The sequence below is a fragment of the Myxine glutinosa genome, chromosome 5 (genome assembly GCF_964187855.1).
Source record: "Myxine glutinosa chromosome 5, kmMyxGlut1.1, whole genome shotgun sequence".
Lineage (NCBI taxonomy): Eukaryota > Metazoa > Chordata > Myxini > Myxiniformes > Myxinidae > Myxine > Myxine glutinosa.
The window spans coordinates 86,170,288-86,188,117 of NC_136265.1; the positions used below are offsets into that span (position 1 = coordinate 86,170,288).

At 45.7% G+C, this 17,830-nt stretch overlaps 1 protein-coding gene across 7 annotated transcripts in view; it reads left to right on the forward strand.

The window, feature by feature from the left end:
* Nucleotides 1–386: 386 nt before the first annotated feature.
* The window catches only part of LOC137410973 (uncharacterized), a 36,319-nt gene continuing 18,875 nt past the window's right edge, over nucleotides 387–17,830 (forward strand). The window contains exons 1-3 of one of the 7 annotated variants that reach the window (XM_078778245.1): nucleotides 387–589; nucleotides 4,964–5,164; nucleotides 11,506–11,616. In XM_078778245.1, coding sequence (XP_078634371.1) covers nucleotides 538–589; nucleotides 4,964–5,164; nucleotides 11,506–11,616 — 364 coding nt within the window. In that variant the 5' untranslated portion in view covers nucleotides 387–537. Of the gene's footprint in view, nucleotides 701–4,963; nucleotides 5,165–11,505; nucleotides 11,692–17,830 lie in introns of all 7 variants that reach the window. The other 6 variants (XM_078778249.1, XM_078778248.1, XM_078778250.1 and 3 more) reach the window with 6 other exon arrangements.

The window sequence follows — 17,830 nt, forward strand, 5'->3', positions numbered from 1 at the left end:
TCCACATTCTCAGCAATGATACAAACCAGCAGGGGGCACTGCATCATCGGCACATCCACATTCTCAGCAATGATACAAACCAGCAGGGGGCACTGCATCATCGGCACATCAACATTCTCAGCAATGATACAAACCAGCAGTCACAGGTTGCACTCATGACCCAACAACAACCACATGTCCACAACCTTCGGTGGTTCTCAACCCTCAAGTGACGTTCCATCACCATTGGTGTTCAACCGAATTTCAAGCTTCGGAATCAATCTTCTCTCCAAGTCTTCAAGACACCTCGAGGAAGGTGTATCCTCTAGCTGGGCATGTCAAACCTCCTTTGTTCCTCCTCGTTTTTATTCAGGATTTAATATTTTTGTGAATAAAACTTTTAAACTAGAAGTAACGAGGTTAATAAGCGATAGGATGAGATAACGATCGAGAGGATTCGATAGACGTAGAAGTAACATGGAATAGAAAAGAGAAGAAGGAAAAAGTCAGAAATGGAGAAGAAGAAGAGTCGGCGCGAATCAAGCGTGGATCTGGTTCATGGGAAATGCTGCACGGCGACAGAAACTTTTTATTTATTTTTTAAAACAAAGTGAGTCGTGACCGTCAGTAGGGGAAGAGTTGTTGCGATTTGGGGTTTTAAACATCTTCGTGAGTAGAGCCAGAGGAAGAGTTGTGGAGATTTGAGGTTTTTAACATATTTGTGAGTAGAGGAAGAGTTGTGGAGATTTGGGGTTTTAAACATCTTCGTGAGTCGAGGAAGAGTTGTGGAGATTTGGGGATTTAAACATCTTCGTGTGTCGAGGAAGAGTTGTGGAGATTTGGGGATTTTAACATCTTTGTGAGTAGAGGAAGAGTTGTGGAGATTTGGGGTTTTAAACATCTTCGTGAGTCGAGGAAGAGTTGTGGAGATTTGGGGATTTAAACATCTTCGTGAGTCGAGGAAGAGTTGTGGAGATTTGGGGATTTAAACATCTTCGTGTGTCGAGGAAGAGTTGTGGAGATTTCGGGTTTTAGACATCTTTGTGAGTAGAGGAAGAGTTTTGGAGATTTGGGGTTTTAGACATCTTCGTGAGTAGAGGAAGAGTTGTGGAGATTTGGGGTTTTAAACATCTTCGTGAGTCGAGGAAGAGTTGTGGAGATTTGGGGTTTTAAACATCTTCGTGAGTAGAGGAAGAGTTGTGGAGATTTGGGGTTTTAAACATCTTTGTGAGTAGAGGAAGAGTTGTGGAGATTTGGGGTTTTAAACATCTTCGTGAGTCGAGGAAGAGTTGTGGAGATTTGGGGGTTTAAACATCTTCGTGAGTAGAGGAAGAGTTGTGGAGATTTCGGGTTTTAAACATCTTTGTGAGTGGAGCAAGAGTTGTGGAGATTTCGGGTTTTAAACATCTTCGTGAGTCAAGGAAGAGTTGTGGAGATTTGGGGTTTTAAACATCTTCGTGAGTAGAGGAAGAGTTGTGGAGATTTCGGGTTTTAAACATCTTTGTGAGTAGAGGAAGAGTTGTGGAGATTTCGGGTTTTAAACATCTTCGTGAGTTGAGGAAGAGTTTTGGAGATTTCGGGTTTTAAACATCTTCGTGAGTAGAGGAAGAGTTGTGCAGATTTCGGGTTTTAAACATCTTTGTGAGCAGAGGAAGAGTTGTGGAGATTTGGGGTTTTAAACATCTTCGTGAGTAGAGGAAGAGTTGTGGAGATTTCGGGTTTTAAACATCTTCGTGAGTAGAGGAAGAGTTGTGGAGATTTCGGGTTTTAAACATCTTCGTGAGTTGAGGAAGAGTTTTGGAGATTTCGGGTTTTAAACATCTTCGTGAGTAGAGGAAGAGTTGTGCAGATTTCGGGTTTTAAACATCTTTGTGAGCAGAGGAAGAGTTGTGGAGATTTGGGGTTTTAAACATCTTCGTGAGAAGAGGAAGAGTTGTGGAGATTTGGGGTTTTAAACATCTTCGTGAGTGGAGGAAGAGTTGTGGAGATTTCGGATTTTAAATATCTTTGTGAGTGGAGGAAGAGTTGTGGAGATTTCGGATTTTAAACATCTTTGTGAGTGGAGGAAGAGTTGTGGAGATTTCGGGTTTTAAACATCTTTGTGAGTGGAGCAAGAGTTGTGGAGATTTCGGGTTTTAAACATCTTTGTGAGTGGAGGAAGAGTTGTGGAGATTTCGGGTTTTAAACATCTTTGTGAGTGGAGCAAGAGTTGTGGAGATTTCGGGTTTAAACATCTTTGTGAGTGGAGCAAGAGTTGTGGAGATTTCGGGTTTAAACATCTTTGTGAGTGGAGCAAGAGTTGTGGAGATTTCGGATTTTAAACATCTTCGTGAGTAGAGGAAGAGTTGTGGAGATTTCGGGTTTTAAACATCTTCGTGAGTTGAGGAAGAGTTTTGGAGATTTCGGATTTTAAACATCTTCGTGAGTAGAGGAAGAGTTGTGGAGATTTCGGGTTTTAAACATCTTTGTGAGTGGAGCAAGAGTTGTGGAGATTTCGGGTTTTAAACATCTTTGTGAGTGGAGGAAGAGTTGTGGAGATTTGGGGGTTTAAACATCTTCGTGAGTGGAGCAAGAGTTTTGGAGATTTCGGATTTTAAACATCTTCGTGAGTAGAGGAAGAGTTGTGGAGATTTCGGGTTTTAAACATCTTTGTGAGTGGAGCAAGAGTTGTGGAGATTTCGGGTTTTAAACATCTTTGTGAGTGGAGCAAGAGTTGTGGAGATTTCGGGTTTTAAACATCTTTGTGAGTGGAGCAAGAGTTGTGGAGATTTCGGGTTTTAAACATCTTTGTGAGTGGAGCAAGAGTTGTGGAGATTTCGGGTTTTAAACATCTTTGTGAGTGGAGCAAGAGTTGTGGAGATTTCGGGTTTAAACATCTTTGTGAGTGGAGCAAGAGTTGTGGAGATTTCGGGTTTTAAACATCTTTGTGAGTGGAGCAAGAGTTGTGGAGATTTCGGGTTTTAAACATCTTCGTGAGTCGAGGAAGAGTTGTGGAGATTTCTGATTTTAAACATCTTTGTGAGTGGAGGAAGAGTTTTGGAGATTTCGGATTTTAAACATCTTCGTGAGTAGAGGAAGAGTTGTGGAGATTTCGGGTTTTAAACATCTTTGTGAGTGGAGCAAGAGTTGTGGAGATTTCGGGTTTTAAACATCTTTGTGAGTGGAGGAAGAGTTTTGGAGATTTCGGATTTTAAACATCTTCGTGAGTAGAGGAAGAGTTGTGGAGATTTCGGGTTTTAAACATCTTTGTGAGTGGAGCAAGAGTTGTGGAGATTTCGGGTTTTAAACATCTTTGTGAGTGGAGCAAGAGTTGTGGAGATTTCGGGTTTAAACATCTTTGTGAGTAGAGGAAGAGTTGTGGAGATTTCGGGTTTAAACATCTTTGTGAGTGGAGCAAGAGTTGTGGACATTTCGGGTTTTAAACATCTTTGTGAGTGGAGCAAGAGTTGTGGAGATTTCTGATTTTAAACATCTTTGTGAGTGGAGGAAGAGTTTTGGAGATTTCGGATTTTAAACATCTTCGTGAGTAGAGGAAGAGTTGTGGAGATTTCGGGTTTTAAACATCTTTGTGAGTGGAGCAAGAGTTGTGGAGATTTCGGGTTTTAAACATCTTTGTGAGTGGAGCAAGAGTTGTGGAGATTTCGGGTTTTAAACATCTTCATTACCCAAGACGTAGTCTTCCTGGCCTCAAAAGGAAAGAAGTCAATGCCAAAGGAAGTATCATTGGCCATGGCAGTCTGGCACCTCAGTGGTTCTGCTCAACTGATAGGTTGATTTTTTAAATATCTTTTTTTTAATTTTTTAATTTAAAATAATAAAATAGTTGATAGGATTTTCTCGAGGAATAAAGAAGGCCACAGCCCAGAGCCTAATATATCGTACTAAAATAGGCAATTTAGTGTATCTGTCTGTTTGTCTGTCTGATTGTCTGTCTGACCATTTTTGACCTTGATACATTTGGTTGTTCCTCATCCAATCTCAACCAAAATGTCACATGATGGAGTTTGCAGCTACTTAATTTGTCCCCCTCCCCCCTCCCCCCCCCCCCCAAGGGTTTTTTCTCTGCCAATGGGATTGGGTGTTGAGGTCCATATCGTGTTCGGATAGATTTATTGTGGTGTTTTTTCCAGGTCTAAACAAATCACAAACTGGTCAAACACTTGAAATATTTCCTTCAATCCTGACAAATCTTTCTCTCTCTGTGTGAAAGTACCGTCTGGCAACCTCTTCCCCCTCACGTTTTGAATTTTGGGAATTGCCGATTCTTCTTCCTCTTTCCTGTGTAAATACGCTCATTTAATTTCCAAAGTAACTTCACTTTCCTCGTGTTCAAACTATCTAATGATACAAATGCTCTTCTTCGAAACCTGTAATACAGGTGATTCAGTCCTACTTCCCAGTGTGATGAACATGAACTGAATTCCCACGGACATGTTCCAGAGGAATGTTGTTGTTCCATCCGATTTTATGTAAAGTGGTTTCTTATTTATTACCTGAAAGTTATTAATGTGGGGAAACTGTCTGCATATCAGCACACCTGTGGCATGGATTACATGTGAGCATAAATCCTCCTTCATACACATCCCCTGTGCTCGTGTTTGAGGCCTTCTCACCATTGAATGTCTTCATCATAAAATTGCAGAACAGGCCCAGATTTTACATAAATATCGAGGCTTTTTAATTTTTCAGATGCGGCCAAATCAACATTCACATGAATATGCAATTTACAGTGTTGTCTTCGGACATGCAATTTTGTTTTTCGGGGGGGGGGGCGGGGGGGGGGGGTTACTGGGTGTGCGTTGGTGTGTGGTGCGTTGGTGTGTGGTGCGTTGGTGTGTGGTGAAAGTTTAAAGTTCTGCAACTGATTTAAGCAAAAGATAAGGTCTCAAGTATGGAGGTATTTCACATATTGGCACTTTGTCAGATCAAGGTACGCAGAGTGGACTAAACATGAGGAAGAGTGGTATGTTTCCCTCCTCTGAAGGGTCACCCACCATGGACGCTCAAGTTGGCTGTGAGAAGGATTCCTGTCATGTGCAGCCGGAATCGGAACAGCGGACAGTGCTGGTGTGTGGAATGAAGGTTGAGGAGCTGGAAGGATTTCCTGAGATTCTGCAGATAAAAATAGAGGATGTGAACTCCTTTGGTCTGGAGGAGGAGGAGGAGCAATGTGACAAGCCGAATGGTGAGTTGTGTGATTGACATCACTTCTAATGAGGTCTGTGTTTGTTTCATGTGCTTTTTTTTTGTTATTGAAAAAGGCTCCTGAAACACCTCGAGCAGAAAGGAACGAATAAAATGGAAAGTTCCCCCAAATATTCCTGCAGGTCGCACAAGAACTGCCAGCAGCCCTCTTCTGGTGAAACTGCCAAAATCAAGACTCTCTGCTCACCTTCACTCTTTCATTCCTCTTTTCTCCTGCCTCTGGAATAACTCCATCACTCTCTTCAATCCCTCTCCTCCCTCCAGGTCTTAAAAACAGCTTTTCGCCACAATCTCTTCGTCTTCCCCCGTCCAAAACCTTGATCTTTTCTACCCCCGTTAAAACACCCCAAATTCGCAATGATGGGGTCGCTTGGGGTGGAAAAGATCATGGTTGGATAGAGAGCATGATCTGAGATTGTGATGAACAGCTGTCTTGAAGACTTGGAGGGAAGAATGAGATTGAAGAGAATGTGGAAGTTGTTTCCACAAGTGGTTGAACAAGGGGAATGAAACGGTGAAGGTGAACAGGTTTCCTGTATTTTGGGAATTTCACCATGGGGTGTTGCTGTGGGACGTGTTCCCTGCAGAACTGCAGAAACCTGGGGGTAGGAGGGGTGAGAGGGTGATGGCGAGGAGTGGTGGGGGGGGAGGGGGGGGCACAACGCATGGAAAGAGAAGACCAGAAAGGAGACAGGATAAGAAAGTCACACCACTCACCTGTCTGTGTCGTGAATGTGATAGGCCCATACAGGGGCGTTGATCGCTTTTGAAAAGTGGGGGAGACATTTTCTGGGAAAATTATTTTGAAGTGGCTGTGAAGAAGATGACGGTGTTTTTTTTTCATTTTCATGAATTTGATATAATCTAATACATAGTGGCCAATTTGAAATGTGATATAAAATTTGAAATTGAATTGACGATTTTTCACGAAGTCGGAAGACTTCCTATGTGGGAATGACACACAATTCCTCAAAAAAGAAAATCGACCAAGATACAACCCTTTTTTTTTTTTTTTTTTTTTTTTTTTTTTTTTTTTTTTTTGTATACTGAATCGAGGCTCGTGAAAGAGCTAACATTTACTTCACAAACAAATCAACCAGACAAACCAAATACCCAAAAAGAGGGAGCGGAAGACGAGATGGGGAGAGAAGGGGAAGCACACAAACACAACATCCGAGAGCAGGGAGATGTGTGGAAGGGAGAGGGCTTGGGGGGAGGAGGCATGGGAAGGGGGGGGGGGGGGGAGGGAGAAGTATAAAACACAAGGCCACCAAGGACTTCCTGGACAGAAGTTGGTATTTCAAAAAAGTGGAATTGGGGTGAAATTAGCGGGGGTAGAAAACATCAAGGTTTTGGATGGGGGAAGATAAGAGATGGTGGTGAACAGCTGTTTTAAAGACTTGGAGGGTGGAGTGGGATTGAAGAGAGTGAGGGAGTTTGTTCCAGAGGTGGGAGAAAAGAGGAATGAAGGAGTGAAGGTGAGCAGAGAGTCTTGATTTTGGCAGTTTAACCAAAAGAGGTTTGCAGGCAGATCTTGTGCGACCTGTAGGAATATTTGCGGGACAGAGCCCAGAGAGAGCTGGGGGGGCAAGGCCAGAGAGGAGTCGGTAGAAGACGGAAAGACCACCAACCTGCCTGCGGTGAGTGAGTGAGAGGCCCTTGGAGTTAGCTTCATCGTGGGAGATTCCAATGATTCTGAATGCTTTGGTTTCAACAGCGTGAAGACGAGGTAGGTGTGAGGCAGGAGCACCAGCCCAGAGGGGAGAGCAGTATTCCATTGACCTGCGGATGAAAGCCTTGTATGTGGTGAGGAGCTCAGGTGTGCCAAGGAAGGACTTCGCACGACGGAGGATGCCCAGTCGGTGACTGGCTTTGGAGGCCAGATTTGAAATGTTGTTTTCCCAGGAAAGATCATGGCAGATAGTGAGACCCAAAAGCTTGAGTGACAGAACTTCTTGGAGAGGATTATTCAGAAAGTGGATGGGAGGGTTGTCCAGTCGGTCTTTTCGGAGAGACATCGTAAGAGTGTGAGATTTGTCAGGATTGAAAGACATGTTCCACGTGTTTGCCCAGTCTGTGATTTTGTCCAGGTCTGCAGAGAGTGAGGAGGCTGCAGACTGCCGATCTGAGGGATGAAGAATGGAGCGACAGTGAGTAGAGTCGTCAGCAAAGAGATAGAGAGGATGTTCAAGAGAGTCAGAGAGATCATTGATGAAGACCAGAAAAAGCACAGGGCCCAGAACACTGCCTTGGGGAACTCCAGCCTGAACAGGAAGAGGAGATGAGAGAAACCCATTCAGGGCCACACGTTGACCGACTAGAGAGGAAGTCCGCCAGCCATGCGTGGAGATTTCCATGGATACCAAAAGAGGAGAGTTTGGTGAGCAGAGCGGGGTGCCAGACCGTATCGAAGGCACGTGATATGTCAAGGGAGACTGCTCTAATTTCCTGTTTGGCATTGAGGACCTCCATCCATTGTTGAGAAAGCAGAAGCAGCATGTCCAGAGTAGAGTGGCCAGGTCTGAAACCAAATTGATGATCAGAGATCAAGCCATTGGAGAAGAGGAAAGATTTCATATCTGAAGCAATGATGGATTCCATGACTTTGCTGATAATTGGGAGAAGGCTGATTGGTCTGTGAGCAGAGAGTGAAGGTGAGCGTGGGTCTGTAGTTGCTGGGATCTGTTTTTGCACCTTTTTTGTGCAAAGCGGTGATGTTGGCAGATTTCCAAGCAGATGGAAGATGACCTTGAGCAAAAGAGAGGGTGAAGAGAACAGAGAGAGGGAGTGAAAGAGCGGAAGAATATGATTTTAGGACCCGTGGGCTGATGCCGTCAGGTCCAGTTGCAGAATCAGAATCAGAGTCGAGGGTTGACAGAAACTTTTCCACCTTGTCAGGAGGAAAGGACACGGAGTCCAGGAGCAGCTGGGTACGACTGGGTACGGTGGGTACAGAGAGGGATGGGTTTGGGACACAAGATTTAGAGGCAAACACAGAGTTGAGGCATTCAGCTTTTTCACGTGCGGAGTCAGCCGTGTGGCCGTTTGAGGTGAGGGAGGGGATGGAGGGGGAACAAACACCAGAAACAGATTTGACCAGCCGCCAGTAGGATTTGGAAGAGGGAGACAGATAAGAGAGTTCGGTCCTGAGAACGGAGAGATATTGTTTCCTGGCTCTCCTGAGGGTGGACACACACTTGTTTCGGGCTTTGTGAAAGGAAATGAGATTTCCTTCCGTTGGATTTGCTTTCCAGGAGACGAAAGCAAGTTGTTTCTGGGCAATAGCCTCACCACAAGATTCCGTGTGCAATGGACGGGAGGAAGTGTATGACAACTGAAGACAAGATGGGATAAATCTGTGCATGAGAGAGAGCAATTTACTTTGGAAGAATTCCCAGGATGAGTTGATGTCAGAGGCAGTAGAGATGGGAGACCAGTCCAGATGATTGATGGCTGCTTGAAGACCGTGCCAGTTGGCCTGAGTGAAATGCCAGACTCGTCGACGCTGAGGAGGCTCTCTGAGAATGGTCAGAGAGATGTCCACTTTAACAAGCACATTATCAAAAGAGCCGATTGGAGCAGAAGAAGAGCAGCAGACATTTTCAGGGAAGTTAGTCATAACCAAGTCCAGAAGAGAAGATGCTCCGTTGACTGAGATCCGGGTTGGGAAATTGAGATTGTGTCAGTCCCAGTGAGTCACAGAAGTCCATGAAGGTACCTGCCAATCCATCACCTGTGGAGGATTTCACATCACTCAATCCTTTGTGTGCGGCATCTTGTTTGTTCGTTTTCAAAATTTTTATTTAAAAACTACTTTTTTTTTTGGCGTTTTCCAAAAAAAAAGAATTTTCATCTCGTGACAAATCTGCGAAAGCAGCACACAAGGGTTAAACATTTGGGCAGCATCGCTGAACTACAAAATTGACCGAAGAAAAATAGCCCGTTTGTAATTATTCTTTTCAGACAATAACTGAAAACTGAGTGAAGCTCCTTACTTTGTTCAAACATGAATGGTGCTGCATTTCACAGTGGGAAGGTCCATGACACCTCAAATTTTTCACATCCAGAAAGGGTTCCATGAAAAGTAGGCGTAACTGCATGTTACGTTTGTGGGGAGGGGGGTGCAGGTCATGAAATGCCTTCGTCCAGATATAATTGTGCAGATTAGCTTGCCTCGAATATCGCGAAGAAGAAGAAGAAAAGGAAGAAGAAGAGCGGTCAAGGAACTAAGTCGGGAATCCATCAGGCCGCAACTCCGGGAAGATCGTATGTGTATATGCTAATTATGTATATCGTATATGTATATGCTAATTATGTATATCGTATATGTATATGCTAATTATGTTTTTCGTATATGTATGCTAATTATGTATATCGTATATGTATATGCTAATTATGTATATCGTATATGTATATGCTAATTATGTATATCGTATATGTTTATGCTAATTATGTTTTTCGTATATGTATATGCTAATTATGTATATCGTATATGTATGTGATCGTATATGCTAATTCGGAAGAGCTTAAGAATAATCCCCAGTGTGTGATTGGCCTTGTTATTTTCCCTTCGTTCTTGTGAAGCACACTTGGCCAGCCTTGACCTCGGCATGTTACAACACCGACAAGCCCGACAGAAACGACAGAGTGTTTGACGTCAGCGAGAAGAGGGGACGGTGCGTCCCCCCCCCCTCTCCCTCTCTCTCTCCCCCTCTCTCTCTCTCTCCCCCCCCCCCTCTCCCTCTCTCTCTCCCCCTCTCTCTCTCTCTCCCCTCTCTCCCCCTCTCCCCCTCTCCCCCTCTCCCCCTCTCTCCCCCTCTCTCCCTCTCTCCCTCTCTCCCCTCTCCCCCTCTCCCCCTCTCCCCCTCTCCCCCTCTCTCCCCTCTCTCCCCCTCTCCCCCTCTCCCCCTCTCCCCCTCTCCCCCTCTCCCCTTCTCTCCCTCTCTCCCTCTCTCCCTCTCTCCCTCTCTCCCCCTCCCTCCCCTCTCTCCCCCTCTCTCCCTCTCTCCCTCTCTCCCCCTCTCCCCCCCTCTCTCTCCCCCTCTCCCTCCCTCTCTCCCCCTCTCTCTCCCCCTCTCCCTCCCTCCCCCTCTCCCTCCCTCTCTCCCCCCCTCGCTCCCTCTCTCCCTCCTCTCCCTCCTCTCCCTCCTCGGGAAACCTTTGCAACGTCGGAGGAGGGGGTGTTGGTTGACGGTGGTGGTCATCGGAGACTGAGGAGATAGCGAGCAAACAAAAGGAGGCTATCTTGTCTGTTTGCCTCATGCCGGCGGCTGGCTACGGGAGCGAATCTGCACCATCTTGTGTGCTTCCCGCGCGGGGTGGCTACACTGCGGATATGACCATCAAACTCCAAAAAGCCTTGGAGACCAGAGCTGCGTGCCGGCCGTAACAAATACAAAGAACATTATTTTATTTATTTATCATTCCCTTGTCTAATTGTGTCTGAGTGGAGGATCCCCATTTCGGAATTTTACTTTTACCTCACCTTTCATTTTTCATCGTCTTGCAGTTATTTTTTATTAAATCCTTTATTGGTTGCGTTTTAATTCCGTGTCGGTCTTGCTCGATTATCCTGGTTCGTGGACGCTCCAGTGGATACCTGTCCAGGTAAGCAACTCCCCCCGCTCCCGTGGCACGTGTAAAGAAGAGCCGCCATTGTTTGATTGAACGCCTCGGATTTTAAGCTGATCGGCCACCCATCACCTTGGAGGATCTTTAACCCCCGGTGAACGTGACAGTATCTTGAAAGTCCAATCCTTCAATACAATTAGCCATCAACACATGATTTTTCCAAATCACTCCTGAGCCTTTCTCCACTTCCTGACTCTTTTGATCCTTTCCACTCCCCTTATCATGTGGTCACATGTCATGGCTTTGGCCTGTTCATTTCACTCTCTGTATTTGTCAATCTGTTAACCTGCCACACTCTGCCATTTAGTTTTCCATCAGGGTTCTTTCAAGTCAAAAAAAATCGACCAGTCGCATGTTGGATCACGTGTCCATGTATTTTGACAATAAAAGTAGTTTGGGGAGGAAACCTTCTCCTCACCTTCTTTACATTTTTCTTACCTTCTCTATTTTGTTGGTTGTGAAATTCCCACTGAAGTTGTGGTCGGGAAAGAAGCATCTTGTAACATTTATACAGAAACAGAAGCAGTTTGTGCAGAACGTATTCCTGTGGGGAAATGTTTTATTTTCTCTCTTCAAGGAAGACCTCAAATCAATGATTTTAATGCTTTATTTATTTATCTATTTTAAGAGTATGAAAACAGCTCTGCATGTGACACAAGATGCCTGCATTTAATATGTTACTTTTTCCAGATTTCTTTGTGAAAGTGGAAGTGAAAGCTGAGCACGACATTGATGTTCACCTGGATCGACCTGAACCCAAAGATGCCGAAGCTTCTTTCCTCGAGAACCATCCTCATGAAGGTTTCTGTCAATGTCGATACATTTTGATTCAAACAGTTTGATGATGAACTGTGGTGTTAAGAAAAAATACATGACGTTATGATTTCATTGCTTTGAGAAATAACCACGATGGTAAATCAATTTCTCAAACATCAATTATCACCTTTATCATTAAATATAAAATATTTTAACCAACAATAATATACCTTGTTGTATCATATTATCCTTGATTTGTACGATCGTCAATTCCGATTTAATTTTAATTGGACACCTTTTATTAGCACCTATTATTATTTCACCTGTGGGGTCACACATGGGAATCCCCATGGGCATGGACGTGTGTGACATTTGGACATATTGAGTTAGATGCTGCATCTGCACATTCAGTTTTACAAAATGATTCTTGGCAATTTATCAGATCCACAAATGATGTACTCCACACAATGTATTTACTTCTGATAATATGTGAATGCATGTGTGGCACATCGGAAATACAGTTTGAAATATGTAATTACATCTCAAGTAAAATGTGACTTCAAGAGCTCAAATCCTCTACTTCCCCGCCCCCATCCCTCCCACATCATGCACACTGCACTGGGGAGTGGGTCACACACGGGGGAGAGTGGAGGTCGCTTTACTCATCTCCCCTCATTCTTTTCCAACTCCTCCTCACCCCTCTCCCACTCCCCAGTCTCCTTTCCCCCTCCCCCAGTCTCCTCTCCCCCTCCCCCAGTCTCCTCTCCCCCTCCCCCAGTCTCCTCGCCCCCTCTCCCAGTCTTCTTTCCTCCTCCCCAGTCTCCTCTCCCCCCTCACTGGCAGTTGTTCCAATCGAGCAGGCAGGGGAAATATTCGAGGTAATTGAACTTTTCTCTTTGAGCAACACAGTGTAAATCTGCCCCCTTGTCTTCTTCATTCATCAGTGAATTGTTTTGCAGAACAGTACACGCATGGTGACGTCATCGTAATTGGCACCGCAATGATTATCTTCAACATTATTATCCGATACTTCATCCGTTTTCGTTACAGTTGCTCTTGTTTATGTTTGCTGAGCACACATTACCTTCCAATGTCTTTGTTGCTCAGCATCCCGTGCAAGTCTGCATACCTCCGCCAGGCTGAACAATTTAAGTTTTGTATCCCACTTGAAGGTCAGATCTGGATCCGAACCTGACTCAAAATTGAATCGGCTTGTTCTTGTCACCCAACCAACACATCCACCTTGTTTATGTCGAAAATCGTCCACAACTTTAAATATCTTGCTGCATATATAGTTTTTGGCCCTGTCACTCATTTGTGAAAAATCACTGAAAAGTGATCTAATCTTGATCCAGATTCAAATCAAATTGAATTCATTTATCCTCGTCACACACCCAACCTGTCCACCGTTTCGTCCAAATCTGTACCTCACTTTTTTAGATAGCCTGCTATAAATCGGTTTTAGCCCCATCTTTCAATGGTGAAGAATCATTTAAAAATATTCTCCGATGTGGATCTGCACAAAATCTGATCATTTATTTCTTAGCATATTCCCAACTTCTCCTCCAAATTTTGTCTCGATCTGTCCACACCTTCTTGAGACATCCTGTTCAAAAGCAGACAGACAAAGCCAGACAACAGACAGTCATGGGTGAAAACATGTCCTCCATCCGCCTTCGGTGTCGGAGGTAAAAATGATCTCGTATATGTATATATATATATATATATGTATACTGTATATATGTATGTATATATATATATATGTATGTATATATATATATATATATATATATATATATATATATATATATATATCTATAAAATTGATCTCAAATATACACTTCGTTGTAAAATCACAAGATTTTTGTAATCACAAGTTGTAAAATCACAAGCTTCTGGCCTAAAACGTTTTTTTGTTCACTTGTTATTATATGTGTGTTCGTGTATATATATATATATATTGTTATGTCTGTTGGGTAGTGATACGTAGAGCTGAGTAGGTAACATGCTTCGAGGTGTCGCGGTAAGGAATCTGATACTGCAATAAGTTCATGTGTCGGCGTTTTGTCGGGTAAGGAGTATACTTGTGAATCTACCAGTAGGTTCATGTGTTAAGTAGAGTTCGGGATTAAAGAGTAGCGCCCCTGTGTGTCCTCACCTGGTTAGCCAAACCTTTGTCCCTTTTGGCACTGCACACCACATAGACATTCCGACAAGTCCTCAGCGCAACACCAAGTGACGCCTTTCCCTGACATGACTGTGAAAGAGAATCGGCAAAAGGAAACCAGGCCAGGACACCGCTGATAATGGCCGCCGCCACCTACACCTCCGGAGAGGACTGTCCACCTCGAATAGCACGCAGAATGACACCAGGAGCAGGGAGTGGGAGTGACGCAGTGGGCGTGCACCTGGGCGAGTCGGTGGAGGAGACTGATTGGTTGGCAGTGTGCCAAGGCTGACGTGACTGCCGCGGAATGATATGAGGCGCGGCAGGACTTTGGTTGGTTGGAGTGAGTGAGTTGCGTGGAGTTGGTTGAGAGCAGTTAGTTCGCGGTTGTTGGTTCGAGAGGAGAGATCAGCGAGCGCCGAATGCGAGTCTGAAAGTGAGTTGGTTCAGAGCAGTTGACCAGTTCGGTTCGCAGTTCACGGCTTGAGTTGGCAGTCTCGGTGCGATCCTGAGTTTGGAGAGTCCTGTCCCTGGTCGAGTGGAGAGTAACAGCGCGAGCAGCTTTCGTCCCGGCCGGCAGCCCGAGTGGGGTTCGCTTGCTTCGTGCAGCCCTGTGTTGGACCTTTGGAGCGAGGGACCTCGTGGTGTACCATTGAACCGACGAGGCCTGGTGGTGCTCGGAGGCGGGCGGAGCGGGCCGCGGGGCCGTGTTACACTGAAGACGACAAAGACCAGATAAGCCCGAGCTCCGCGGTTATACTTTACACGACGAGACATTTTCTTTCGTATTCACATTCCTTTGTTCTCGTTTCTGAAGTCAGTGTGTGGGATCCCAATTTCGGTTTGTTATTAGATTTATTATCGCGTTTTCCTGTCCTTGCTTTTATTTTGAATAAACACTTGTATTATTTTGCTGTACATACTTGAACGCAGTTTTCCGTGTGGTTGATTCATAGGTACGGCTGCAGGGCTCTCGCCGCTCCCCTCCATCCCGCGTGCTTTTCTGTAGCTTTTTGGTTTTGGAGTCGCCCATTGAGTTCTCGCCTCAGGGGCGAAGGCCTTCACGATCGGCATCCGTGACCGCCTGATATTAATCAAAGACGGTCACGCGACAATCTCTATATAATAACAAGTAAACGAAAAAACATGTTTTAGGGCTACAAACTTTTATTTTTAAAAAGTTTTAAACCTATTTTTTGAAATTAAATTTTGATCGATGAAAATGTACTGGAAAAGAGAACCGTGGGCCAAATTTCAGGTCTCTCGGACATGTGGAACCGAGAAAACGAACAGCTCAAATATTTGAAACGGGACAAACAAACAAAATTCAGATGAAGTTAAATAAAGCATGTATTAATTAAAAGGCAGTGTCTGTCCATCCGTCTGTCTCCTCCATAACTCCAAAACCATGAAACCAAGTGGCCCCAAACTTTTCATGTAGACACCTGGACCTCTAACAGATTGCAATGCTGAAAACTGGGTGTTTATTGAATCGGCTTTTTGGGTATGTTATAACCTGATTTGGTGGCTCACCAAAAGAGGCCCACAATCTTGGCATCCCACTGCACCTCGCTGGGTTCTTAAGCCTCCATTTTGTTTCAGCCTACTCAAACGTGCCTTGCCTTGGAAACATGATCGATAATTATCATTGCATAATTGAAGCATTTCATCAAAATCTGGATTCGGATATGAGGATTGTGTTGTTTAAATAATCTCCAAATCTGGAGTGAAATCAAACAAAATTTACCATATCTTGTGATTTTACAACACCTCCACATGCAGCAACTACACCTGGATGCATACATACCCCCACACCCAGCCAGTGCGAACGCAGACTACAACAACAAAATCGCCTCCACTTCCAGGATCCACAGCACCAAACAAGTAAACATGGTGGAACACGCAAACACCCACCTTTATACCCTTCACCACTCACCAACCAAACACACCAGATCATTGACACACACAAACACACACACACACACACACACACACGCACACCCACGCCATTCACACATCTCCATTTCTATTGCGTAACCTCAACCTACAACGTTCGACGTGCTTCCATAAACTTCCTCCATATCCAAAGTGAGCCTTTCAAGGCAACCTGGGCCATTTTGTTACACATCCTCCTTCTTTCTGTCCCACACACTCCAAGCCGAGTAAGAAATGCAGAAAAGGAATTGCCAATACACCCTCCACACCCCACCTCAAATGGCTGACAAGAAACTCGCCAACCCTTCTCCCGACGCTCTGCCTCCAGCTCACTGTACTTTCCTCTCTTCCTCTCGTGCACCTCCTCCATGTTCTTTTCCCAAGGTACAGACAATTCCCCTAAGGTGACCTGTCTTGTTGCACCTGACCAAATGACAATGTCAGGCCACAACCTTGTCACACAGATCTCCCCTGGGAATACCAATTGTGGCTTTCGGTCTGCCACCACCTGCCAATCACAAGCATCTGACAGCCCTCTTGCTTTCCACCTCCTCCTCTGTCCACCTTTTACCACTTGGCCCTCTTTGACAAACAACACCTCTCCCCCATCAGTCTCCTTTTCCACTCTTCTCTGTCTCGACCTCAGCACCACTTGTTGCACCATCTGCATCACCACCGCCAGCACCTGATCATGTCGCCACCTGTATTGTCCTGCTGCCAATGCTACTGAGCAATGCGCATGCACTCAGTGCATGCTACACTGTTCCCAAACCTCCACACAAATAACATCTCTCCTCCTGCAACAACCCCCACTCCCTCAAGTTTCTCAACTTCTCAAGAAGTTTGGAACAATCAGGACTCTTCCTGGAGCTGGTCGCCCGGCCAAACTGAGCAATATACAGGCAGTCCCTGGGTTACGAACGACCGACTTACGAACGCCCGTACTTACGTACCGACTTCCGTGAAGCCTATTATTTAAAAAAAAACTAGTGGGGTCACCTACGGGCATGGGCGTGTGTGACATTTGGACATCTTGATTGAGATGCTGCACTTTCAATTTCACAAAATGGTTACTGGCAATTCATCAGATCCAGAAATGGTGTAATGAACACAATTTATTTATTTCACATGTGTGACCCCTCACTCCTCTCCACCTGACACTCTCCTCTCTCCCCCCTCACGCCTATCCAATCCCACTCCTCCTCACACTCCCCTCCAATACCTCCTCACACTCCATTCCAATACTTCTTCACACTCCTCTCCAATCCCTCACACTCCTCTCCAATCCCTCACACTCCTCTCCAATCCCTCACACTCCTCTCCAATCCCTCACACTCCTCTCCAATCTGTCACTCTCCTCTCCAATTCCTTACACTCCCCTCCAATCGCTCCTCTCACACCCCTCCAATCGCTCCTCTCCAATCGCGCCTCACCCTCCTCTCCAATCGCTCCTCACTCTCCGCTCCAATCGGTCCTCACTCTCCAACTCCTTGCTCCTCACTCTCCAACCCCTAGCCCCTCGCTCTCCAACCGCGAGCTCCTCGCTCTCCAACCCCTAGCCCCTCGCTCTCCAACCCCTGGCTCCTCGCTCTCCAACCCCTGGCTCCTCGCTCTCCAACCCCTGGCTCCTCGCTCTCCAACCCCTGGCTCCTCGCTCTCCAACCCCTGGCTCCTCGCTCTCCAACCCCTGGCGCCTCGCTCTCCAACCCCTGGCGCCTCACTCTCCAACCCCGAGCTCCTCACTCTCCAACCCCGAGCTCCTCACTCTCCAACCCCTAGCTCCTCACTCTCCAACCCCTAGCTCCTCACTCTCCAACCCCTAGCTCCTCACTCTCCAACCCCTAGCTCCTCACTCTCCAACCCCGAGCTCCTCACTCTCCAACTCCTCACCCCTCACTCTTCAACCCCTCCCTCCTCGCTCTCCAACCCCTCACTCCTCGCTCTCCAACTCCTTGCTCCTCTCCGATTTTTCACTCCTCTCCAACCCCTAGCTCCTCATTCTCCAACCCCGAGCTCCTCACTCTCCAACCCCTAGTTCCTCACTCTCCAACCCCTAGCTCCTCACTCTCCAACCCCTAGCTCCTCACTCTCCAACCCCTAGCTCCTCACTCTCCAACCCCTAGCTCCTCACTCTCCAACCCCTAGCTCCTCACTCTC